Here is a 25,357-nt window from a genome sequence, read left to right on the forward strand (position 1 = left end):
GAATTGGAAATTGCCAACTTTTAAGTCTTTTAGAATTGCGGTCTTCTTAAATTAATTCCAGTTTTGTGATTAGAAATTTCTTATCGGAAACGTTCGAAATTTAGTTTCTAATTTCCCTGAAAACTTCCACCACTAATTTAATGTGTTTTATTTGTTTATATACTATAAAATATTACTACTTGAAATTAATTTTATGTCTGAACAGTTGATCTATTTCTCTAATTTATGTTAGGAGACATATACCTATATTAATACAGGTACAGGTTGTTGGATATTTAGAAATAAAAAAATTAACAGGATAAGTTACAGCCTTACTACTTGTTCTTCTTTTTTTTTTTTTTTTTGGGGGTTTAAAACTTGGAATATTGAACCAAAAAGCATGGCCACAAAAGGCTTTAAAAGGTACACTCTCCTACATCACATCTTCAATATAGTCTTAATACTTGTTATGTCAAGTCTTCCAATGATCAAGAATTTTCTAGGATATTGAATCTGTATTTTTGCAGCAAATATGACAATATATCTCTCTCAAAGAAGACCTACATTTCGATAGAAAAAAAAAAAAAAATATATATATATATATATATATATGAACTGTATCTATTGACTTGACTTAATATTCAGGTGAATACTTTAGTTAACTGTAATTAAAAACTATTTTTTTCTTCATTTTAACCAAAATAAAATTTTAATTTTTGATCGTCTATATATATATATATATCATATTATATATATATATATAGTCATTCTATTATCAGGACCGTTTGCATATGAACTAGAAAAAAACCGATGCTATTTTAAAAAAAAAATCTTAAAAAATGTCGATTTTTCTCTTACACATACAAGAAAAACCAACACTTTTCAAGATTTTTTTTTAAAAAAAAATAGCATAAGGTTTGTCCTTAGTCAGCATGCATCCTGATTATAAAATCGTCCTATATATATACATCATACTTTAAAATTCTATGAAGAGGCTAAGGCTAAAAGCCCGAAATTCTATATTAGGTTGTAATAAAAAACTCTTTTTTTTTTTTTTTGGTTCTTAAAACAAAATAGAGCAAAGTTGTGATAAATAAATAATTTTACTAAATAAATTTTTTTAAAAATTATTGGATTTGCTAATGTATAAAATAATAATAATATTATTATTATATTTTAAAATTTGCTAATGTATAAAATAATAATATTTTAAAAAAATATATTTTAAAATTTATTAAATATATAAATTAATAATTAATTAAACTTGTAAAAATAAATTATATATATAAACATTTATCATACATAATAAGAAAATTTTACTTCATAATTTTTATTTATTTTCAAAACATGCATTTAAAATTTTTTTACTTTTTCCAATATGCACAAGAAAAGGAAATAAGATTTAAATAAGAATTGTTCATTTAATTTTTTATTTATTAATTAAATGGTAATCAATTCTGTGATTGTAGATTTGATCAAACATTTTCTTTATTAATCTATATTATATAGTTAGTAAAACTATTTCTATAAATTTTTTAAAATAAATAAATATTCACTTACTAATAAATTAATAAATTATTTTGATAAATCAATAACTCTTATAAATGAATAATTTTGGGTAATTCCATATATATTTATTTATAAAGATTTTACTCTCTTTTTTTCACCATATATATATATATATATATGAAACTCTAAAATTCTATGAAGAGGCTAGAAATCCCAAAATTTTGGCTCTAAGATTTTTTTCCAAACCAATCATAAATTGACGCCTTGATATGTGATTAGAATCTGAAAATTTGTAATTTATCAAAACTCTAGAGCAAAATCAGTCTTCCATTACATGATGTTTGGGTAATAATAAAGTTAGTAGTAATTTAAAATTTTCTGAAAAAGTAAAATTTCTTTTGTTTGGATGATTTTTGAAAGGATAAAATTAAAAAGGCCAATAGAAAATAAATCTTATAATATGGAAAACTAACATGAAAAATTGATCCTCTCAAATAGATGTTATTATGAAATTCTCTAGAAAAATTAGTGATATTTATTTTTTTAAATACAATTTTACTTTTAATTTAAATGAACAAATTTATTTAATTGTTTGTAACTTTTATATTATATTATTATTAATCAAATATTTATTAAAAAAAATTACAAAAAAAATTTTTCTTGAAAAATTAAATTATAAAAAATTGATTCTCGAAAATCAATTTCCTTCTACTAAATAGTACGCTATCGAGAAGAAAAACTCTAAAATAAAACTTAAGTTGATCTGAAATTGTGAAATACATTTGTTGGTTTTTTTTTTTTTTTTTTGGTTATTGTTTTCTTTATGAAAATTATAAATTTCCCAACGATATGCACATGGTGGGTACTTTGTCATCTTCCACTAAATTAACCATTATAGATATCCGGTCTACTTTACACATTGAAAATTGAATATTACATGTCCAATAGTTTTCCACTTTGTTTCGTCTCTACCTTTTTCACATTCCTTTTTGGGATTTCATTTTTCCAAACCAAACAGGTTTTGTTCATCCCCTGTGAGCAAACTGCAAATAGAGCATAGTTTTCCAGTTTGGCGGCTGCGAATCCATGCGGGCATTCTACTAATTTATTGCTTATCCTTTCTGGTGGTTAATCAAATCCGGACTAATTTTATTTCTACCACGACCAGTCCACCGTTTATAAAATAATTATTTTAAATTTTATATAATTAATTTACATCTAACAGTTACACAGCCTTAGAAAAAAGTAATAAATAAATAATGAAGACGGTAATTTTTTAATTTTTTCGAAGTCTACATAATTGTTAAATGTAAATATTATTTAATAAACTTATTAAAAAAATTATTTAATAAAATTAACAAATTTTTATTGTTGAGAAAACGTAATTCACATGAGGATAAGCTTTTGTTTTTTTTTTTTCTTTAAATATATAAAATAGTAAATAATAATAGTGAGATTGACATTTTAGAGTATTATTAAAAAGGTGGAATTGTGTGAGACATGTTTGTAGCCGTGAGATGAGGTTGACTTCTCTCTAGGCCCAAGCGTGGACCAAACGTGGTTCGGAAAAAGTTTTGACCAAGATTCCCTCATGCTTAGGTATAAAAATGATAGTTTATCACTATTGCGGAATATCATTAATTATTAACTAGTTTTTTAAGTTGGATTTTAATTTTTTAAAAGTTAAAAACTAATTCAAATATAATTAATTATTAATTGACATATAAATAAGGGTTTTATTGATGGAATTTATAGTGGTGACAAATAATGACACTGTTTGTCACGGTCTTTTTCCATTTTGTCAATTTTTTATTTTTTGTGTTTTGAACAAATGTCAATGCTTTTATTACCAGAAATTACAAAGAAATTATGAAACATACTTGAGCTTTTTCGCATACAAAATGTTTTTGATAAATGATTTTGGTCTTTAAATTTATCAAATTTAATCATATAAATTTGATCTTTCTAGAATCCTTCAAATTCTTATATTTATATACAAATATTATTTATTTTAAGTAAAAAAAATCATAAATAACATTTATTTTTCTCAAAATTAAAAAAAAATAAAAATTTCAAAATTTCAAAATACTGAAATATCTATCAAAGTATCGAAAATTATCAAATATAGATAAAATCTCATAAAATAATTATATTTTATAAGAAATGACACAAATGTATAAAAAAATAAAAAAAATAATTTATTGAAATTTTAGGATTAATTTATTTAATTATCAATTAAACTATAAAATTAAAAAAAATATTGAATATATACTATATTTTTTGATTTAATAATAAATATTAATGGTTATAAATATACTATTATTAATAAAATAGAAATATAAAAATATATATTTGATAAAAGTATTTATTAATTAAAATATTCAATTCAACAACTACAATTACATGAATATCAATTGATATGTGATGTGAGTATTACTCAATTTCAATCTTTCACCTTTGAATCAAATTTAACTATTTGCAAAACTATTAAGGATATCATCATATCATTGAAATTAAAAACAACAAGATACATGTATACATTTTAATAATTAAATTTATGTTTAAATACTATATTTTACCTCTTAAACTTTTACTAAGCATTATTATTTTTCTAAAATCTTTTGATAAAAAAATAAAAATTAAATCTAATATATATTTGAATAGAAATTTCAATGACTATTATAAAAATATTGATTAAATTGAAAACAAAATTGATATGAATATAGATGAATAGAAAGTTTTATTGAAAATTTTAATAGAAATTATAAAAATTTTATCCATTTTCTTTTAGAACTTTAGTTTCCATGCTTTAAAAAACCCTTCATCAAAATTTCCGTGAACATCTCAATTTTTAAGACCTTGTTTTTATATATACAAAACAAATCCCCAATTAAGTTTCTCTGTAACACCCCATCCTAAATCGCACCGGAATCCGTGCACGTTGACCGAGGTTGACCGTTGATCTAGCGGGTCAAAAGTTGACTTTTTGTTCCAGTTGGAATTTCCAGTTGACCAGGGTACTGTGGCGAAGTGCATGATGCCCCGAGTTCGTAGACTAGTAGCACGTCGAAAACGGAGCTACGGTTTGAAAGTTATGGGCAAAACAAGTTGAGGTACAAACAGTCTAAAAGGTGCCGGTAGTTGACTTTTTCTTGTGGTGTAATTTTATTTTGACTCTTGTATGGTTGTAACGTACTCGTCGATACGAGTTCATAGACTAGCGGCACGCTTAAATCGGACATTTGGTTAAAAAGTTATGGACGTTTGAAATTCGTCGGATACCGTAAGATTTTATTATATTTGGCTTAAGTGCATAGTGATGCCACGTGTCATCACCTGATTGGTCCACTTGGAATGAACAGTGTCACACGGTGGCTTTTATTTGACAAAAATCTCGGGGAAGAGAGAGAAAGAGAGAGAGGAGAGAGAGAGAGAGAGAGAAACCGACCGGCCGCCGAAATTTTCAAATTTTCCGGCCGATTCACCTTACACGTGCCGGCCAGATGGAACCCTCTCCCCATTTCCGGCAAAACCCCAAAGTTTCACGGCCATTGGCCGCCGGACGCGCCCGGATCGAGGCGGCAAAGATCGGCGGCGATTTTTCCCTCCACCGCCGGCCACCTCCGATTGACCCCTTTCCGGCCATTTTCCGGCCACACGCGCCAGCCACCCCTCACCACCTCCTCAAGTCCGGCCTACCCACCAAATTTCATGGCCACCGGACCTCCGACTCGCCGGGATCGGAGCTTTTTCCGGCGAGGGGTCGAAATTCTTCAAACCCCGATTTCTCCGCCGTCCGGCCTCCGTTTGCCTCACTGCCGGTCTCGTTGGATTCCTCTCCCCTCGATCTACAAATTTGCAAAAAATCTCAGCCAACGGCCACCGCACGCGCCGCCGTCAGCGATGGTTGCCGGTGACCGCGGCGGCTCGCCGGAAGTTACTGTTCCGGCGAGTACCCAGTCACACCGCTGATCCCTCCCGACTGTGTTCGACCTCCTGAACCCGAATCCGGCATCCGTTTCCGCCAATTCACGATGGTTTGGGAGAATTGCGGAGTCGAAACCCGAAAGCTTTCCGGCGAGATTCCGGCCACCTCGGGTCCGATCACCGGAAATTAAGACCGAATCCGTGATCCTCATCACTCGAGCTTCGATTCGGTATATAACTCATAAAGTTTAGATATCGTTTGGTGTTCGCTCCCCCGGGTACCCATTTGGGAATTACCCGAATAAAATATTAATATATTTGGTTGGTATACTGTGGATGTTTTAGGTGCGCGTACGAGTAGTGGAGTTGATCCCGCGGAGGATTTTAGCTGATTTACGCGCTTAAGGTGAGTGACCCACCTTCAAAAATATTTTGGGCAATTAATTATATTTAATTGGTATTTAAATTATGCTCATGTGGTACAATTTAATTATGGTTTGATTGTGATTTAATTTATTTATTATGCATGAGCAAAGTATATTTCGGTAATAATCGTACGAGGTTTTAAGTATTATTTTCAGGCATAATTGGGTTAATTATTTTATGAAAATATTTGTTTAAATTGTATAAATTATACCCGCGGTATTTTAATTGTTGAACCTCGTGTTACGAGAAAATTATGGTTTATTTGTTATCGATATTTCCGTACCGTTTGTTAAATAAAAATATGTGGTATTGTAATTGAGAAATTTTGGTATATTTTCCGCGGTGATTTTGGAAAACGGTACAGTTGGTTTAATAATTATTTTAGACGCATTCATACAGTATTGGTGTTCTAGTATATGTATATGTGGTTCAACGCGCAAGTATTATTATTTCACCCGTGAGTTGCCATTGGACCGTGGGCAGGCAAGTTTGTTATTGGCCACAGCCGCCCCCCTCCTTGGCCGGGATGATGGTTTCAGCAGCGGTACTGTCGGAACGCCGAAGTGCCGTTTACAAGTTTCTCTCTTTAATCTCCCCGCCAATCGGTGCTCAGGACGCTGGGTATCGGAGGGCATCACCGGTATATGGTGTGATGCGTCAAGTGTAATTTTCAAATAAAGTTCAAACCCCAAAGGTGTTCAAAAATTATTTATTATAATTTATTGCATTTTAATTATATATTGGGGTATTTATTTATTTACTGTTTCTCAAATGGTTTGATCCCTTGGTTTTCAGGAAGTACGAATATCGGGTTTTGTGAAATTGTTTTAAAAAGGGAACATTTCCAACGGAGTGATTAGTGAGAGTTTTGAGGGAAAAATTATCATTTCCAACTGTTATTATTTATTTATTAATTGTTGGTATTAATTCAATCCTTATTGTATTATTATTATTATTATTATTATCATTAAAAGTGTTCAGTAGTTAGGGTCACTCATTAAGATGATTAGCATATCACGTTTTTAAGTTCCATTTCCTTAGGTGCAAGGGGTGGTAGACGTTCTTCTGGAGCGAACCAATTGTCCACTGCTATCGTGTTTCGAGAAGTACCTTTGTACTCATTCATTTCAGTTGTATTATTTCTTTCATCTTTGTTGTATTTCTGTTGACTAGCACTTCATAAAGCTCCGTATACTATTTGGACATTTATGTTTTATTCATGCACTGGGCTGCTGTTATTGTTGTGAAGTGCTGTAAATTGTGGAACAATTTGTAGTTTTGCGGGAGGAATAAGAGGGTGATTATAGAAGTGTGTTTTCAGTGCAGGTAATTTTTAGTAAGTCCTACCCTTAGGGGAGGTGCTGCCGGATTTTCCGTTGGAAGGTTCGGTAGTATTTCCCTGGAATCAGGGCTTGTCTAGGGTTCCGGGGAGGAATTTTGGACGGGTCCTGACATTCTCTTTCCTATCTTTATTATATTAATTCCTCTTAAGCAAACATTATTTTACCTAATAATCTTGACAATTTCAATTTTGTATTAGTTTTACTAGCTTTGGAACATGATGAACAAATCTATAACAATTGTTACTTAATTTTTATTTACTTTGGTGAATGAGAAAAAAGAAGAATGATATTACTGATTTTCAGAATTTGCTCTTTTATATTTTCTTTTTAGGAATCAGTTTCTTATAAAAAAAAAAAAAAATGGAATCAGTTTTTTATTTTATTTTATTTTTATTGAAGAAACCTCGATTTCACTGTTGAAATATTTTACAAGTTTCTATAAAGATTATAAAGTTATGAACTCAAGTTATAACTCTACTTAAGTGTTTCATAACCAAAAAAAAAAAAAAAAAAGGGTTGAGTAGAAATGAAATGTGCATTCAAAAAAGGAAAAAAGAAAAAAGAAAAAAAAGAAATGGAAGGGGAAATAAATATGATTAGAGATTTGTTATATGTATTCTCTAAAAAAAAAAAAAAAAAAAATCTGTTTTATGTATAGGAAAATAAATATCATTTTTTATTTTTTATACTTTAAATAAAGGATGTTTGAATGTGAGCATAGAAACTTTAAGGATATCGCGGAGACAAATGTACATTTTCATTAAGTATATATTTAATGGTCAAAATCGTTTGTGAAACCGCCCATTTATGTATATTTGGTGGTATACTTTTAAGAGAACCGTTTATTTGGTGGTATACTTTTAAGAGCACCGTTTTATCTGTCAACTTTTTAGATTTGGAATTATGTGATGCTTTTTGTTTTTTTTTTTTTTTCATTAATTCTATTGAAATTCATTTATTCGTTTAAGAATTTATTTTTTGATAATCAATCTTTAATATAATAACATCAATCGGTAAGAAAAGTTGGTACCAATAACATTACTCATCTTTTTAAATTTTGCATTAGTTAGATTTCAATTAACATTCATATATTTTTGTATCTTTAATTTACATATAATAATTCAAAAAATTGTGTAGGTAAAGATAACATTACTCACACTACGATAAAACTAAAATATGAGTGGATGTTTCATGGTTTCTTGAAAATATAAGGGATTTATGCAAAACTAATAAAGCATATGGAGTCTTGCTGTAAGTTTTTATTTTTTATTTTTATTATTTTTTGTTATTATTTTTTTTATATAAATTTCCTTTCAATTTTTATATAATTTGAAAATTTTCTAATTTTAAAATAGATTATGAAAAAGGAAATCAAATTTTATGTATGAAAAAAAAAGGAAAAAAACTTTTTTATTTTTTTTATTTTTTTTATTTCAATCTCACGGATAGGAATAAAATGATATATGATTAAAATGTATGAGGAATAGTTATAATTATAATTCTTAAAATTGAAAAATATGGATTTGCATAAAGCATGAAATGATAAGAAGTTTATTTTGTAATAATTTTCCCTATTTCATGTTATAGCGAATTTTCAAATAATTTATCAAACGCCACCGTTTCGACCATCTCTCACATTATCTGGTTTTTTTTCTTTTTCCTCATTCACTCTCACAGCTCAGAGCTGAAGAAAAATGGCTACGCCGTGTCCATCTTTTCTCTCAACTCTCTCGCTCCGGTCCAAGCCTTCGCTTGCTCAACCGCACCGTCTCGTCTCGACCGGATTATCTAAGCCCCGGTTCACTTGCCGGGCCGGTCAGACCGGGTTCTTTACCCGGTTGGGCCGGCTGATAAAGGAAAAAGCCAAGAGTGACGTGGACAAGCTCTTCTCGGGCTTCTCCAAGACACGTGACAATCTCGCGGTCATCGACGAGCTTCTACTCTACTGGAACCTCGCCGACACCGACCGCGTTCTCGACGAGCTCGAAGAGGTTTTTTAATCTTGCTTGTTTCCCGAGAAAGTCTTGCGTTGCTTTTTCCTGGGAAAATGATTTAAACTTTTTGCATTTTTTTTTTAATTAAGTTTATTTATTTATTTATTTATTTTTTTTTGTATTTTAATTGTTATTATTCAAATTAGAGAACATAATGTGGATTATAAAATGAAATTCCGAATTTATTAAGGCTTTATATGCCTTTCAATGCTGGAGTTGTAGTTTGAATGTCTTTTGTGTAATTAATTTTCAGGCTCTGCTGGTATCCGATTTTGGGCCAAAAATTACAATTAAAATTGTGGAAACCTTGCGGGAGGATATACTTTCTGGGAAGCTCAAATCTGGAAGCGAAATAAAGGTATTGATAATTGGAATATTAGTGACAATGCTAAATATTTTTAGCTTGGATTTTTAATGTTTCTTAATTCTGTTTTTTGAGAAATTTTGACAAAAAATACTGTGTATAAAACTTGAGAGATTGGGAAAGTGTGACTTTATTTCTTTTCATTTGCTCAAAAAACATATTAGTGTTTGTAAATTAAAGTGAGGCTGTGGTGGTATCTGAATTGCAATGGGTTCATGGTTGTAGGATGCGTTAAAGAAGAGCGTGCTGGATTTATTGAATACGAAGGGCAATAAAACTGAACTTCAACTTGGATTCAGGTTCTGGGTTTTTGAGTTTAGCATCTTATTTTCTAGCCAATTTTTGTTCCCATGCTTTTTTCTGAGTTAATTGTTGTCAGTCTTTCTGAGTTAATTGTTTTTTTCTGAGTTGTTTTTCAATCAGGAAACCAGCTGTTATTATGGTTGTTGGAGTAAATGGAGGTGGCAAGACAACATCTCTTGGTAAGATGAAGAACTAAAAACAATAACAATTCTCTGCTGGGTTAACGGAAAGTTATATGTCCAACCTTCTTATGAAATTTGACAAAGATATATATTACTGGAAGATATAGTTGAGTACAAGCTAAAGCTAAGAATATTTTTAATACATGGGTAAGTTCAATTGGAATCGTGCTGATCAGTTGACCTCTTCCAGGGAAGCTGGCTCACAGATTGAAGAGTGAAGGGGTGAAGGTGAGAAATTTTAACATAGAGATCTTCGCTTCCTGTATGCACTATACTTGGGTCTGATGCCTGACAAAGAGACATAAAAAAAGACTGGAAATTGATGTCTGCTCAGGGGCATAATTTGCACTAGACATGTTTCAATTTGGTTGAATATTCATTTAAGTAGAAGGTAATTAAGATTGGACGGTAAAAATTTATAGGTTGTCTAATACATTGCACTAGGATGTAATTGTTGTGAAACTCATGGAAATTATTTGTTAACCTTTGTGGGTCTATCATCTCTTTTTGACCTTTGATTCTGTTCACACTATTCAAAAGTTAAAATGAGTTGAATTTCCTCAATTTCTCAATTCTGTTTTCAGCTCATAATAAAATAACTTTTCCAAACTTTTTACCTTTTTATAACATTGGATTAACCAGAAAAATATTGCTGTGAGAAGGATGGATTAGCAGAAGAACAATATTGTGTTTGTAGGATGGCTTTTGAATTGCAAATTAGTTTCCAATAAAATGATGCTAATCACACTGATAATGAACAGTTTGGGTATGGGTCGTGGGATTTTGTACTAGTATAATTATAAAATTAGTTCAATTTAAAAGTTTGATTCCATTAGTCTTAAAAAAAGGTATATATGAAATTTAATCTTGTCAATATCAAACTCTTTTTTGAGGAGGCAATTGTTGTCAATATCAAATGACAGAAGGATAGTGGTAACTAGTATTTCAAGTATCCATGAAAGCCCATTAAAGATTTTAGAAAGCTAATTCAGACTGGGAATGGGATGTGTTAAATGATATGAATCAGTCCTCTTGAATTCTGTTTATTCAGTTGTGTACTTTTCCTACTGCATGCAAATTTTTTTTTGGCTCAATTACACGTTGGTTTGAACTTGTCCCAGGTATTGATGGCTGCAGGTGATACATTTCGAGCAGCTGCCAGTGACCAGCTGGAGATATGGGCTGAGAGGACTGGGTGTGAGATTGTTGTTAGTGAAGGAGAGAAGGCTAAAGCATCATCAGGTGAACTAAAAGTCCTATGAATTTATATTTTCAGCTATTTTAGAAGTTCATGTTGTCTTAAGAATTTCAGTTACGTTGTATAGTTGCTGAAATATGATGTTAAAGTGCTTTCTGAATAGTTCTTTCACAGGCGGTGAAGAGAGGAAAAGAACAAGGTTATGATGTTGTCTTATGTGACACTTCTGGACGTAAGTGTAGAAGATTTTCTGGGTAGCCGTTGGTATTTTTTCCTTTGGTGCTTCTTAGCTGGTTACTTCAGGGCATCTTTTTCTTTATTATTTCAGGGCTTCACACTAATTATAGCTTGATGGAAGAGTTGATTGCTTGTAAGAAAGCTGTGGCCAAAGTTTTGCCAGGTGCTCCTAATGTAAGTATTCTGTCCTTATTAAGAGTATAAAATCTGGGCTATGTAATAGAAGAGAACTTGTTCTATATAATATGCATGTAGAACATTATTAGATAATTTGCATTTCTTCACCACTTGAGTGTGTTAGGTTACAATATCCAGTAATTTATCCTCTGAAACTTAAATGATTTTATGAATTCAGACATTATCAAAATGTGGTTCTATTTGTATATATTTTGAGTAAACACAATTTAAGAATGCAGAAATCCTCTATGTTTATACTTTAGCTGTCATTTAAAAAGATACAGTTATTATTGTGATATGATGCTTTCGGCATTTGGCACCAATATAATGCATGAGTGGAATTTTTGTAATGGAATTTTAAGATAAGCTTGGGATAATGACGGAGAGAAAAGCAGTGCGTTTATTGCTATTAATTAAATCAAGACAGGTTTTGCAAGTTTATCAAGTTTGGCATGCTATGAAACTTGTGAGTAAATGGTTATTTCTTATTGGTGATACATGCGTTATATTTTATAATACATTGGAGCAGATTACTTGTACAAGTTCTTGTTAATATTCTAATGATATTCTAGGTATACTGAATTTGTACCTTGGATCAGGTTCCCCTTACGTGTTCTTGGAGCTTCTGAGCATGTGATTTTGTTATACTTTGTTTGTGTTTTTGTTTAGTGCTCAAGACCTTTTGTAAATTCAGGAGATTCTGCAAGTTCTGGATGGTACAACTGGTTTAAACATGCTTCCACAAGCAAGAGAGTTCAATGATGTAATTTTTCCTTCTATACCCTTCTATATTGAGATGGTTAACGTGCTAAAATTCTCTCTTTAAAGTGCATTTTAGTCTATCAGGTTCTTCTAAGTGCAATATATTAGTATACCTTCATGAACTAGTTGCTTCGTTAATCATATTACCAGTTTTAGAAGCAAGGAATTTGAGCCCCAAATGGCATGTTAGTTACTTGTCCAGTATTCTTTGACAACTGCCATTTGTGCTCTTCCTCCACTCTTGGAGTTTGTAGGCGAGAGCATAACAGCATCAGTACTCAACTAAATATTAACACATCTTACATAATTTTTGGGGCACTGTTGTCTATGAGAAGCCAAATTGCTGATACGTGATTGTTACACTTGACCTCTTTGACAGGTTGTTGGAATAACCGGTTTGATATTGACAAAACTTGATGGTTCTGCTAGAGGTGGCTGTGTGGTATGTTATAATTTTTAACCTTAAAGCTCTAGTAGATTCATTCATTCTGGGATTTCGAGACTTTGAGATTTTGAAATGATTTTCAGGGCCTTGCTATAAGACTGATATCTCATTGCAGGTGAGTGTAGTTGATGAGCTTGGTATCCCTGTGAAGTTTGTGGGTGTTGGTGAAGGTGTCGAAGACCTCCAACCCTTTGATGCAGAGGCCTTTGTCGATGCCATATTCTCATAGAGCCAAAAGGTGGTCAGTACTAACCTTCAGTGGTAATAACTATCATCTTCCGATCTCAGATCATGATTTTATCAGATGCTCATGTTTTTGTATCATCCTTGCATTCCAGTGATAAGAAAACAGAATCAAAACCTACAACCAAGCAGTCTCTAATCTGGTTCGAAGACAGAATCCAACAATCAGAAGTGCAAAACAAACTGCCAAATTAGACTCAGAATACAGTCACAAAATACACAAAATACAGTAGCAGAAATACAAACCCGCAATCAAACAGACCGATATGTGAATTTGAAGACAAATTCAAGCAATAAAAATCCAAAACAACAAAACACTAACAGATCAAATATGCACAAGTGACAATATCCAGCAACCAAGTGTCTAAAAACCAGCCAAACACGCCTAACCGGTATCATTCTTTAGTTTCACGAAAAAAAAGATATATTACACCGCGACATGGTCCATCCACGACCTCTTTAAGCCTAGACGCAATGTTTAGATGGTTGTCCTAAATGGGCTTTATTTCTTTTTATTTTCTATTCCTTTTTCAATACCACAACAATATAGACTTGGGGTGATCCAATTTCATAACTTCAGAAATCTTCTACCATTTGATCATTGATAAAAAAATTGAAGTATTTTAGAGAAGTTTCTTCCTTTCATTTAGTAACAATAAATTTTTCTTTGGTCGGTGCTTCTCATGGTTTTCACATCTTGACATGACAGGTAAAAAAGATAGCCAAGGCTGGTAAGTAAAACAGTTCATACAGCATAGAAGTAATGCCCTGCAAGTGTGCGCTTTATGCTGTGAACAAATTTGTGAGTGCCTGCTTAAGTTGTATTTGCTGCTATTGATGCATGACTGGGTGCTTGGACTGCTTCATCTTGCTGACTGAGATCCTGATGCCGGCGGAGTGAACAGTGAACAATGATCTCCTCTAAAATACAGAAATTTGTTCATTAGTCTTTAGAATGTAATATCAATTCGTTATTGTTTGTTTGAGACACATAAAATATTATATCATTTAGCATCAGAAAGTGCAACTTCCCTAGCCGTTCTAATACTTTTTTTTTTCAAATTTCTAGACAATTGATTGTATAATTTTTTGTTTCCAAGGCTTGCAATTTTTGGTCGTAAAAATCGCTGTCATTCTTTTTCAGAGAGTAGAGATTAGTTCGTCCTTATTCAGTGATCCAATCTCATACTTTGTATTGGGATAGTGACCGATGACCATAAAAGTAAATAAAACAATCTATTGAACATTGATATTTACTCTTGAAGCAAGGATTTCAAATATAGGATTTCTTGTGTACAATGCGGGTCAAAGTGAACTTTTCCAATCTCAAAGGATCGTTTTTTTTTTTTTTTTTTAAATGATAAAAATAAAATAGAATTGCTAACAAAGATTGGTATCTTATGGTCTAGAGGAAAACATCATTTCGGCAAGCTTTATCAATCTTGTTGTAAGCTAGTTGTCTTTACTAAAATATTCAATACCATCATTGACGAGAACATGATTAGGAGTATTCAAAGCAACAAAAATTTGTTAAAGGTTATTCAAGAATCTATCATGAGATTCCAAGCCAACAGGTTTAAGGGGGTACGCAACAGGTTGGTATAAGAATTGTTTTAATGGTAGAAAATTCTAATATTATTATTGAAGATGGTCAAATTATTAAAGGTTATTCAGAATCTATCATAAGATTCCAAACCAAGTGGTTTAAGAAGGCACATAATTGGTTGGTATAAGAATTGTTTTAATGGTAGAAAATTCTAACATCACTATTGAAGATGGTTAAATCATAATCAATTTATTTTAAGTATCTGATACGTGAAAGATACTATAAAAAGCATATGCATACAATATTATGATTGACATAAGAGATAGAAAGACAACTATGATCTTAAGATGACATAAGAGAGAGAGAAAATGACACCTATCATTTTGGTGAAAAAAGTAGGTGAAATGTATTTAACGTCAAATATGACTAGATTGATTACCGAAAAAGGCACCTATTATTTTGTAAAAAAAATTGGTAGAATATATTTAACGTCAAATAAGATTAAATTCATTGCTTTGGATCAAGTTTAGCTATATAAAGTTTTTTCCCTATTTTATTGTCTTTTTGTATTTTTCTAAGCAATTTTTTCCCTATTTTATTGCCTTCTTTTGTATTTTTCTAAACCTATATATACAGCTTTATACATGAATAAGATTTATACATTGATTTTGAAAAATATTATTCTTGTGAGAAAATTATTTTTTTTTTTTGTTATTTGTGAACTTTTGAGAACTTTTCAAGCTTTATTTGTAGTGCTCTCACACTTATCAATTAGTTATTCTATAACCAATTGTGGCGCCTTTATACACCAAAATTTTATCTTTTTATAGATAGTGAGTCGAAATTTTCCGCTTATAACCTGATTTTTAGATGATCTGTGTTATACTCTTATTAAGTTAAGTGTGTACCAACCAAAGGAAAAAAAAAAAAAAAACCTTCTCTCGCCTGATTATGGCAGCAATTTAGCATTCATCATTACAATTTGGAGCAAGAAAGAAAATTCCCAATTCCTGTATTCTCATCCATTTTTCATTCATCTTCTTTGTTTCCCCCCAGTCATCAAGTGCCACAGTGTTTGTTTTTACTTTTTCATTTTTGAAGCAAGTGTTAATCTTAATTAGTATGTATAATTGAATATTTTAAAACTTGGCACCACATGGCAAAGAAGTAAGGTTGCAGCACAGAATAGCAATGAGTATAGATGTTTTTTTTTACACAATACTCTGAGCCATTGAAATCTTCTTAAGAGGAATTTTTCCATGAAGCTCTTGGCCTATGTAAACTTATAAGGAATTACAGACAATTTTCTTGTTCAAGCTTCAATGACATGTAATTGAAATAACCGGAATGAACTGGCTTGAATCACCAAGAACATAACTGAGGTATCAACTGACGTACCCGACTGAAATGCCTTTGAATCGTCAATAAAAGCTTCATAACTTGGCAACTGGCATGTTATAGAAAGTAGCACGAGCAGTAAAAACCAACTTGCTGGTTTTTTTGAGTTTGAAATCAACTGAAATTACGGTTATATTTCTTCCACTTCTAACTACATTTCCATCAACTATTACCTCCGACTGCCAAGAAATTGAAATCCAACATGAACATAAAGGTTTTCTTTTTCTTTTTCTAGTGACAATATTAGGAAAAAAGCAACATAAATAAAAATAAATAAATAAATAAATAAAAACAAGATATTGGTATTGGTAGCAAAGTAATAAAATCATCAACAACGTATAATATGCAGCAATAGAAATCATTCAGAAAGCAAATTAACCAGTAGAAACAATCAAACAAGTTCTAGCTTAGAATTCTCTATGCATGGCATAATCAATTCCAGTTACCTTGGAGCACATTTACAAATGCAATTCAAGGACGCTGATGCCAAAATACCTCCACTGATTTAGGTTTATAACTCTACTATTTCGTTTATTTGCAAGTAGACTTTTATATAAGACGTGTAAATTGTAATTTTGTAATTTGATTGTAAGAAGAGATTGAGATTTCAAAACCATCTTCACTCTCAAAATCTTTATTTACTTAAAATACTAAGTCCTCCGTTCCTAGTTTGCGAATGACACTCCTTTTAACAGGGAAGCCTCAGTTTGTCATTTTAGGACAGGAATATGGTCTCAAATTCTAGAACCAATACAATCATAACGGTGCTTTTATCACATAAAACTCCAGAAATTTATACCTGAGAAATCATCATTTCATAAACTCTGAAACGTGTATTTTTTTGTCATCAATTTTGGTTGAAACTTCATACAATGCAACAGAAACTATCCTATAACAGTTCGTTTTTTTTAAGTACACTACAGCTTAGTTAAGTGTTTATAGTGATTTTTGTTTCATGCCTTCCATTAAAATGTACAAACAACTTAAAGAACCAAGTGCAAAAGTTAGACTCACGTTCAATGGAGCACCAGACAGATAAGACATGCTCAGTTCACCAAGAAAAATTTCTGTATCCTCAGCCACGACTGTCCTAGCACAAGCTATTGATATGGCCTCAGCAACAGCCGCAACTGCTCCTCCATGAAGTCCTAAAAAGTAGTTCTGCAGAACAATGAACAGCAAGAACATTACTTTTGCTTGTTATCAGAACACGTAGGATAATCTGAAAATATTTAACTCCAAATTTCAGAGTTTATAGGTTCTGCTTCTGGTTCAAAACTTAGGAAAAGCATTATGTGAATCAAACTTCCACTAAACAGCTAAAACAAATTACACTCAATCTTTGTGCAATTTCTCAGCAACCAAGCAGCCACACAACCCCTTTCTCTCTCATATCTGGATAGCAGGGTAAGACAAAATTCAACTGAACACATAGAAGAAAAGAGAAGGCATCAGATTCTTATCCACAAATTTTTGTGGGTATGGACATATTCCTATAACTTGTCACTTTCTCAGCACCCAAACAACATATCAGAACCAAGCCAAAAAAAAATGCAAAAAGCATCCGATCTATTCTTCAATTTCAAAATAACCAAGCAGCCACACTGCCCCCCTCTAATACTCTCAGATAGCAAAAATAATAAAAACTCTCAATAGAATCCACCGCAAAAACAAGATTATATTTTTACCCAAAATTCTCATCTGGGTAATAAACGTATTCCCATAATTTTCTAAGCACCCAAAACAACATCTTAACTAAGAACAAACAACCAAAAAAAAAAAAAAAAAAAAAAAAAAAGAAGAAGAAAATTTACAGTAACAGCAGGTTTGACGGTGAGGAGGCAGGAAACTCTGCCACGAGAAATGGTGAGGGGCTTGAGGACGCCTCCAATCAAGTTGGAATAGAAGTCGTTAGATTTACAATGATCAGGGACAACAGCAGAGAAAGAAATGTCTTTAAGGAAACCAAGGGCTTGGGAAGCGTATTGTAAAGGGATATCGTCGGAAATAGTTGCTGTCGGCGACAGCATCTTCTGCAACGGTTCTGGGACAGAGCTGGAGGAGGAAGAGGGTAGTGGTTTCGCCATTTCTGTTTGCGTTTTTTTTCTCAGTCTCTCACCCAGGGAAGAAGAAGAAGGCAAAGCAAAACACAAAATAAAAAATAAAAAATTTATGTGGAGCCCACAGTTCACATTTCCAATTTTTATTGGTCTAGTTTTACTGACGCTGCCCAATGGCTACTTTCAAATGGAAAATATTCTAGAAATTTTGCTGATAAATTATTTATTTTTAAAGAAAATTAATTGAAAAAATAAAATTGTAGAATTTTATTTATGGTAGTTATACTAAATTTTCCTTTATTTTAAAATTTTTAACAGACTTAACATTGTTCACTTTCACATAAATTTTGTGTGAAAATATTTTATTGTTCCCTTTTGCATAAATTTTGTTTTTGAATTTTATTTTCTCGCTAATTTCTTTTTTAACATGAAATATAAAACTCACTCAGTTACTCATGTCACATTGATGTGTAGAGAAAATAATGGGAGAGAAGACACCTAGTTCTTTAAATATTATAATTGAATATTCAAATTATTTTATTCTAATCTATCGACAAAAATTATTGATGAGGTGGGTCTTTTTTTTTTTTTTTTTTCACTACTAAATTTTTTACTCAACCATTAAAGGTAGCACCAGTAAAGAACATAAAAGTTTGAAGGGAAAAAACATGAAAAATAAAACAGTAAGTTTGCATAAAGTTTAAATTACACGAAAAAATAGTTTAATTATCCCATTTTGCGGATCAATCCACATATCAAGTTCCCGGTTCCAGGCCTTTCTGAAAGTTTTAACAATTAGCAACATCAACAAACATATGTTTCACGTGCCTTCACAGCTTTATATACTGCTATCCCATCATAAGTAAGAAAATGCAAAGTTTAGAACTAGTGGTAATATACAAACATTACATGGTGGTGAACAACAATATATACATGTACACGGCATTTACAGTGACTCAAAATACAACCTCCCTGCTTCCCAATGTTTATCCAGATAAACTTAAACTGACTCAAATCTACTGAATACAAAATGAAACGATTTGAATATGTGGTTCACAATTTGGATAAGATATCTTTAACACATTCCATCAAATTTTAGAATAATGCAGAGTTGATTATTAAGGAACTATGGGAATTTCTCGAGTTATCTTATTTTCTGCAGGAGTAACCAAGCCAAGTTCCTTACGTTGCTCTTCATCTGGTTGCAAGCTTCCTGGGATTGCACCAAACATCCTACGTGATGTTTCAAACCCAGAAGCAAGAAAATGCACATATGCTGATGCATTGTCCAATTTCTTTAGTGGATCCAAGGATGTAGACATAAAGTTCTTTGAAGGAGATTTTGACGAAGTTTTTTTCAATGCCTGGTCCAACTCAGCAATCCTTAGAAACCGATTTGTGGCTGCTTCCCAGGACAGTTCATGCCTCTGTGCATTGGTCAGCTGGGCAGGCTCATCTGCTAGTGCTTTCAGTGTGACCTTAACAAACTCTTTGCTGTCATCATATGTTCGGCAATTTGGAAACTGCTTGAAGAAATCATTTGAGGGATGATTAGCACACACGACAATTTTTCCCATTGCTAACGCTTCAGCTGTGGTTGTGCAAACCACATCAGTAGTGCTTGGATTCAGGAACACCTTATAACTGAAAGAGAAATGAGAAAGGAGATTTTGATATGTACATACCTCAATCAAGCAGAAATTCCATTAAAAAAAAAAAAAAAGAAAGAAAAAACTTGTTCAACCTTGCTGCAATTTAAAGAAAGAAGGGTACTCGTGGTGTACTAAAACTAGGGTTCTTCTTTAGAAAACCTAAACTACAAATGCAGATAAAGAAGCACTGAAGGGACAAAGGGAAAATGGAATTGTGGTAGCAAGCTTACTCATAAAATAGAGGATCAGCATGATCACACCCTGGGTGAACTCTAACAACCAATTCTAGCTTTTCAGCAGCTTGCTGGATTTGTTGAGAATCCTCACCACTTCCATATAAGTCAACCTCAAGCTCAACTAATTCCTTCTGGTGATCACGAAGAAGTTCGAGTAGTTCCTTGTAGCCTTTGTTCCATACCATCTTCCCAATATAGTATGCCCCTTTGGTGAATGCCTGGTTTCCACTTTGTTGTCGTTGTATTGTTTTCTTGCCTATCTCAAGAAACTTGGGATTCACACCATGAACATTGCAGATGGTGGAATTTGGATAGTCTTGTGTTGCAGCAGATAATCTGATTACCTATAAGCATGTGGAACCTGGTTAGCAACTATATATGAAAACAATAATTTGAAAATTAACAAAAATTCAACTTTCCCCTAGTTTCCAATTTTATATAAACATTTTTATATAGAGCATCAAGTACAAGAGATAAAGAGGCATCTAAGGATACTAAATGTCTTCACCCTCAAGGAGAAGATGATGTCATCTTCCCCTATATGCACTTATGAAATAGAGAGAGACATCATACAAGTTGGGAGAAAATGGCAGCATTCATCCCTGACCAGCATGAAATAGAAGTCATTTTGTAAGAACTCAAGGCATACCTTATGGCAGTATATACCAACAACCCAAGAATTCAAGTATTTAAGAAGAAATGCTCGGACTTTTCCATTCTTCTCTCTCTTCACATATTCCAGGTAATTTGTGTGAATAATTCCTATAACCAAGCGGAATTTGGTTTTCCATCTCTTCCCATGATGAAACCATGTAAGGTGCTCAGGCTCCTCAAGAATGGCAACATCTGCATCGTCATCAGGGATTATTTCAGAAATATCTCCAACAGCAAGAATGCTCCTTTTATCCACGGCAAACTGCACAAGTCATAAATTGTTATAACTACTACATAAAAATGTAAATAAAGATGTCAATGTTGGGTTCTCAAAGTGTCAAAGCATCTCTGTTCTCCGGGGGGAAAAAAAAAAAAAAAAAATTTACAAACCTCATCCATAAAAATAAAACAATTTTATGGATGGGGAGATTGTCAAAAGGCATGGTTATATTCACCTTCCCTGGATAAAAGTGTATACTAAAGTTCGACTTAAATCCAGTCCTCTCCTCAAGCCAATGACGGAGATACGCCTCCTGCTCTGTTGGTGAGCTGAATGTAAAATTATTGGGATATACTAGTTTCTGATCTTTCAAAGATAACCAAGGAACTACCAATGTGACCTTTCTCTCCCCATCTCTTGAAAGATAGCATGCACGTAATAGAGGATTGACTGCAGTTCCAGTCATCCATGGAAGGCTGGCAGTAGTAAAAATTGCAATATGCCGTTTTTCATCCATCCAGTCATGAAGTTAAGACAATGAAGACCAAACTTCACTGTATGACCTCTTAGGCTTTGATCATACAGCTTATAATCTTATATAACCATACTGCCAAATGGAAAAAAAATATTAACTAATATTCACACTACATAATGACTGCATACCACAATCCGTAACCAAACTGAGGCAACAACAAAAAAGAATTGCATGAGTTACTAAAAGAATACCCTTCTCAATCCTTGAAATCCATACGCACAAACAAACAAGGCAAGCATGTAATATAAAAAAAATAAAAATAATTTTTAGGACACCTTATCCCTCTGAAACTGCAGCCATTTCAAATACTCACTGTAACATGAATAGAACAAATCCCTTGGAATTCACCAAAATATATGCTGCATATAAAAAATGTTTATATTTCAACAAGAAATCCTATACGCCATAATAAATGTCATAAAATATTTGCTGTCTATGATTATTTTGCAAATAAATACTCGACATGTATATGCAGCCATTTCAAATATTCATTGTAACATGAATAGAACATATCCCTTGGAATTCACCAAAATATATGCAGAATATAAAAATGTTTATATTTCAACAAGAAATTCTATATGCCATGATAAATGTCATAAAATATTTGCTGTCTGTGACAATTTTACAAATAAATACTCAGACATGTATAATTATATATTACTATCCATAGTCACGTCCACATGAGCTCTCTGTGAGGAGCATTGACACCGGATGTAAGAATCTCTCTGTCCAATTACTAATATAATCTCACCAAAAGTACTTGAGCAGCAGAATTTGACGAGGGGTCAAACTAGGTCTATGTTTTACAACATGATACGTTAAAGAATTATTTAAGAACTAAAAGGCAAGAATTCACTCAATGCTACCCAATATGTTGTCCACACAATATAGAAAATCTCAACTCCTGCAAATCTAAAAGGCTTTTCTATTGATTCAAACAAGAGCTAAAATGTTTTAATTGTTTCGATAGAAAATGTTGAAAAATAACAGAAATCAAAAGTATTCTTGCAAGTTACCACTCTGTAAAGGTTATGATCATAAAAATCAATTTTTCTAGATATTAAATAAAAAAAAGAAAAGCGAAGCATTTAAGCATCCTTGGGATTGCGAAGCATTTAAGTATCCTTGGGGTTAATCATTCAGCTGAAGCTTAAGTTTTTCCTCTAATTTTGAATAATTATCAAATTTAAAAATCAAAATAAACACGTAAACATGTATAATTAAGCAACCATGAAGCTAACGAACTCCAAACTTAGTTTAAAATTTATATCCATATTCCAATCTACATCTTAACTATATCTCAGAACAATGTTTGGACAACAAACCATAGAATAATCCAAACGCAAGGTAAAACACAAACTCATAAAATATTTCACAATTCACAAAATGAAAAGTGGAAAAAAAAAAAAAAAATCAGTCATTCAAAAGTTTCCTCCAGCATAATCATACTTCCGCAGAATTATTCAAATTCACATCATAAAAATCAAAAGGACACACAACTCAAAAAAAGAATTCGCAAACACAAATTCAGCATATTCATATTCCAGAAATTCCGATATACGATTATAAAATTATAATTATCAAAATAACAAAAAAAATCCCAAATTTTATGCATAGAGAAAAACAAAGCCAGAGAATGGAATTTCAAGCTGAAACCCTGAAAATGGAGAGAAAACTCACCCTAAGCTGCGTTGCTTGTCTGCTGCTTCGTTGAGGAAATCAAAACAATTGCCGGAAAGATCAGGCGTCGTTTCTGGTGAAGAGATGCCGTATTTGTGTTCGATCGGACCATAAACGACAAGTTGTAAATTTACCCAAAAACAAAAATAAAAGGAAAAAAAAAAACGAAAAACGACAAGTTGTACAACAATAAAATACCAAAACTTTAATAACTTATGCTTTGAATATTCTATCGTAAGCTTCATTTCGTGGCTTCGGCGTAAATTCATTTTTTGATCAACTTTTTGGCGTAAAAATTATCAGTATGTCAACCAAAAAAAAAGAAAAAAAGAAAAAAAAAGAAAAGAAAAAAAGGGGAAATATTTTATTCCATATAGTCAATATATAAGTCAATTCGTTTATGGAAAATATATTATGAAACTGTATAAAAATCTTTTTATTTTTTATTTTTTTAATAAAGTGTATAAAAGTCCTTACTTAGGAAGTTTCATTGACTTTAGAATAATAAGAATAGCAACAAACAATGATAATATTAAATTTTAAAAATAGAATAAAATAAATGTAACACATTGCATTAAAGCAGCCAATCTAACTTGGACTCTCCTGTATCACCAAAACAAACTTGGGACTGTCCTGTTCACTTGCTCTTAAAATACAGTTAGCTTACAGCTAACTGCCTAAATTCTTTTTATTGTTATTATTTATTTATTTATTTATTTTTTCTTTTTTGGGTGAAAACTGCCTAAATTCTTATTATTATTATTATTATTTTTGGGTAAGAACTGCTTAAATTCTTCGTCACTGAGGCTAAGGGGACAATTTATTTCGGTTCCCTCCTATAATAATTTTGAATTTAAATTTTCATAATCAATTTTGTTTGAAAATACTTATACTAATACTTTTTAGCCAAAAAAAAAAAAAAAAAAGGAAGAAAGACATTAACTTTATTTATTTTTTTAATTTTTTTTTGAATATATGGTATTGCTAGCTTCAAACATTAGCCTCTATTTTAGTTAATTCTAGAGTGCATCACTAATTAAATGAGAAATACGTACTTCATCAAAGCTAATTCCTAAAATTAGGATAAGTATGGGGCACCATATAACAATCTTTAGAACATAAAGAAATATTATATTAGTTTTACAAGCAAACTTTATACGATACAACTAATTCTCTCTCTCTCTCTCTTCTTGATAAGTGTATTTTATAAGAATATATTATTGAGTATATCAAATTCATAGTTTCTATCACCGTATTGCTAGTGTCCATTAAACCTACTTAGATTTGCACCAAATATATCATGTTTCATTTTTTAAAAGTTTAACCACAATATCGGTCATATTGAGCCTATCTTATGGTAAATCACTTAAACATTGCAATGCTAATTCCATAATAGATGACACATAATGAGCTATAGAATCCATAGGTGCCCTTCTCCTAGCAAATTCTTCGTGTCCAGTCCAAGTACCTGTATCACTAAAGAATCCATGGTACACATTAAAATTTTAAATTAAAGAAAGTCTTGAGAATGTATAAATTTTATGTCATATCAATTGTAAATGAAGTTGAATTCTCATGGATCATTAACAACAATAAAGATGAACAAAATATAGTGAATCCTCCTACCATTCTAATAGGAAAAAAGATTCAAAAACAAATAATAATAAAAAATGATTACTTGAGAGAAATGAAGCAGAGACATTCCAACTAGGTTGGTACCTCCTTTTTCACATAAACTCGATAAGCAATAAATTAAATACAATAAAATTAAAAGTTATACAAGAAAGTTCCAATCCAAAAGGACAATCCTTCGACCTCATTAAAACTTTATTGAGAAAAAACTTCAATGGGGAAAACCTCCATAAGGAAAAAGAGTATTAGACAAAATTAAAAATAAAATTACATACGAAATCTAAAGTTTTCACAACCTAAACATTACAAAACTGCAAAGAAATACAAGAATTGGGCAAATTAAACCACTTATGCGCATCAGGTAAAGAGATAGCCATCTTTGAATGAACATCAACTTCATTTTCACCCTCTCGATAACTGTGAGATACCTGAAAATGAATGCTACTGAAAAAAAACAATACAAACAAGTACTCATCTAGCTATCAGATGCCAAGGCACTTCCTTAGACCGATGCTCAAGCATTAGAAACATATTTAGAATTATACTCCAACCAAATATAATCCCAATTATAAAGCTGAGCATACTTAATAGACAAAATGGCACCGAAAGACTCGCTTTCATAAGCATAACAAAACAACCCTTATTAAATCCTCGG

General features: G+C 31.7%; 3 protein-coding genes across 6 annotated transcripts; 1 reads left to right on the forward strand and 2 right to left on the reverse strand.

The window, feature by feature from the left end:
* Positions 1–8,815: 8,815 nt before the first annotated feature.
* On the forward strand, positions 8,816–14,136 carry LOC107423533 (cell division protein FtsY homolog, chloroplastic). 4 transcript variants are annotated; one of them, XM_016033107.4, is made up of 12 exons: positions 8,823–9,175; positions 9,432–9,536; positions 9,768–9,841; positions 9,966–10,024; positions 10,218–10,255; positions 11,149–11,269; positions 11,389–11,457; positions 11,554–11,636; positions 12,334–12,402; positions 12,781–12,843; positions 12,962–13,084; positions 13,799–14,136. In XM_016033107.4, exons 1-11 carry the CDS (start codon positions 8,879–8,881, stop codon positions 13,073–13,075), a joined length of 1,092 nt encoding a protein of 363 aa, XP_015888593.3. In that variant the 5' UTR covers positions 8,823–8,878; the 3' UTR covers positions 13,076–13,084; positions 13,799–14,136. The 4 variants fall into 4 exon arrangements, 3 of the variants coding, with proteins under 3 accessions (XP_015888597.3, XP_060671919.1, XP_015888593.3); XR_003056741.3 differs by lacking the exon at positions 13,799–14,136 and having other exon boundaries at positions 8,816–9,175; positions 12,309–12,402; positions 12,962–13,086; XM_016033111.4 differs by lacking the exon at positions 13,799–14,136 and having other exon boundaries at positions 8,820–9,175; positions 11,165–11,269; positions 11,400–11,457; positions 12,962–13,086.
* A 1,656-nt stretch (positions 14,137–15,792) lies between these two features.
* Positions 15,793–18,181, reverse strand: LOC107423523 (uncharacterized). The gene is made up of 3 exons (XM_048478098.2): positions 17,848–18,181; positions 17,048–17,194; positions 15,793–16,212 (listed from the first exon to the last, which is right to left on the reverse strand). The coding sequence occupies exons 1-3, from the start codon at positions 18,118–18,120 to the stop codon at positions 16,069–16,071; spliced, it is 564 nt and encodes a 187-aa protein (XP_048334055.1). The 5' UTR covers positions 18,121–18,181; the 3' UTR covers positions 15,793–16,068.
* A 773-nt stretch (positions 18,182–18,954) lies between these two features.
* LOC107423541 (digalactosyldiacylglycerol synthase 2, chloroplastic) lies at positions 18,955–23,328 on the reverse strand. Its single transcript, XM_016033119.4, has 5 exons — positions 23,071–23,328; positions 21,091–21,462; positions 20,631–20,897; positions 19,976–20,325; positions 18,955–19,737 (listed from the first exon to the last, which is right to left on the reverse strand). The coding sequence occupies exons 2-5, from the start codon at positions 21,370–21,372 to the stop codon at positions 19,212–19,214; spliced, it is 1,425 nt and encodes a 474-aa protein (XP_015888605.3). The 5' UTR covers positions 21,373–21,462; positions 23,071–23,328; the 3' UTR covers positions 18,955–19,211.
* Between the last annotated feature and the right edge of the window lie 2,029 nt (positions 23,329–25,357).

The sequence above is a fragment of the Ziziphus jujuba genome, chromosome 3, assembly GCF_031755915.1.
Source record: "Ziziphus jujuba cultivar Dongzao chromosome 3, ASM3175591v1".
Taxonomy (NCBI): Eukaryota; Viridiplantae; Streptophyta; class Magnoliopsida; order Rosales; family Rhamnaceae; genus Ziziphus; species Ziziphus jujuba.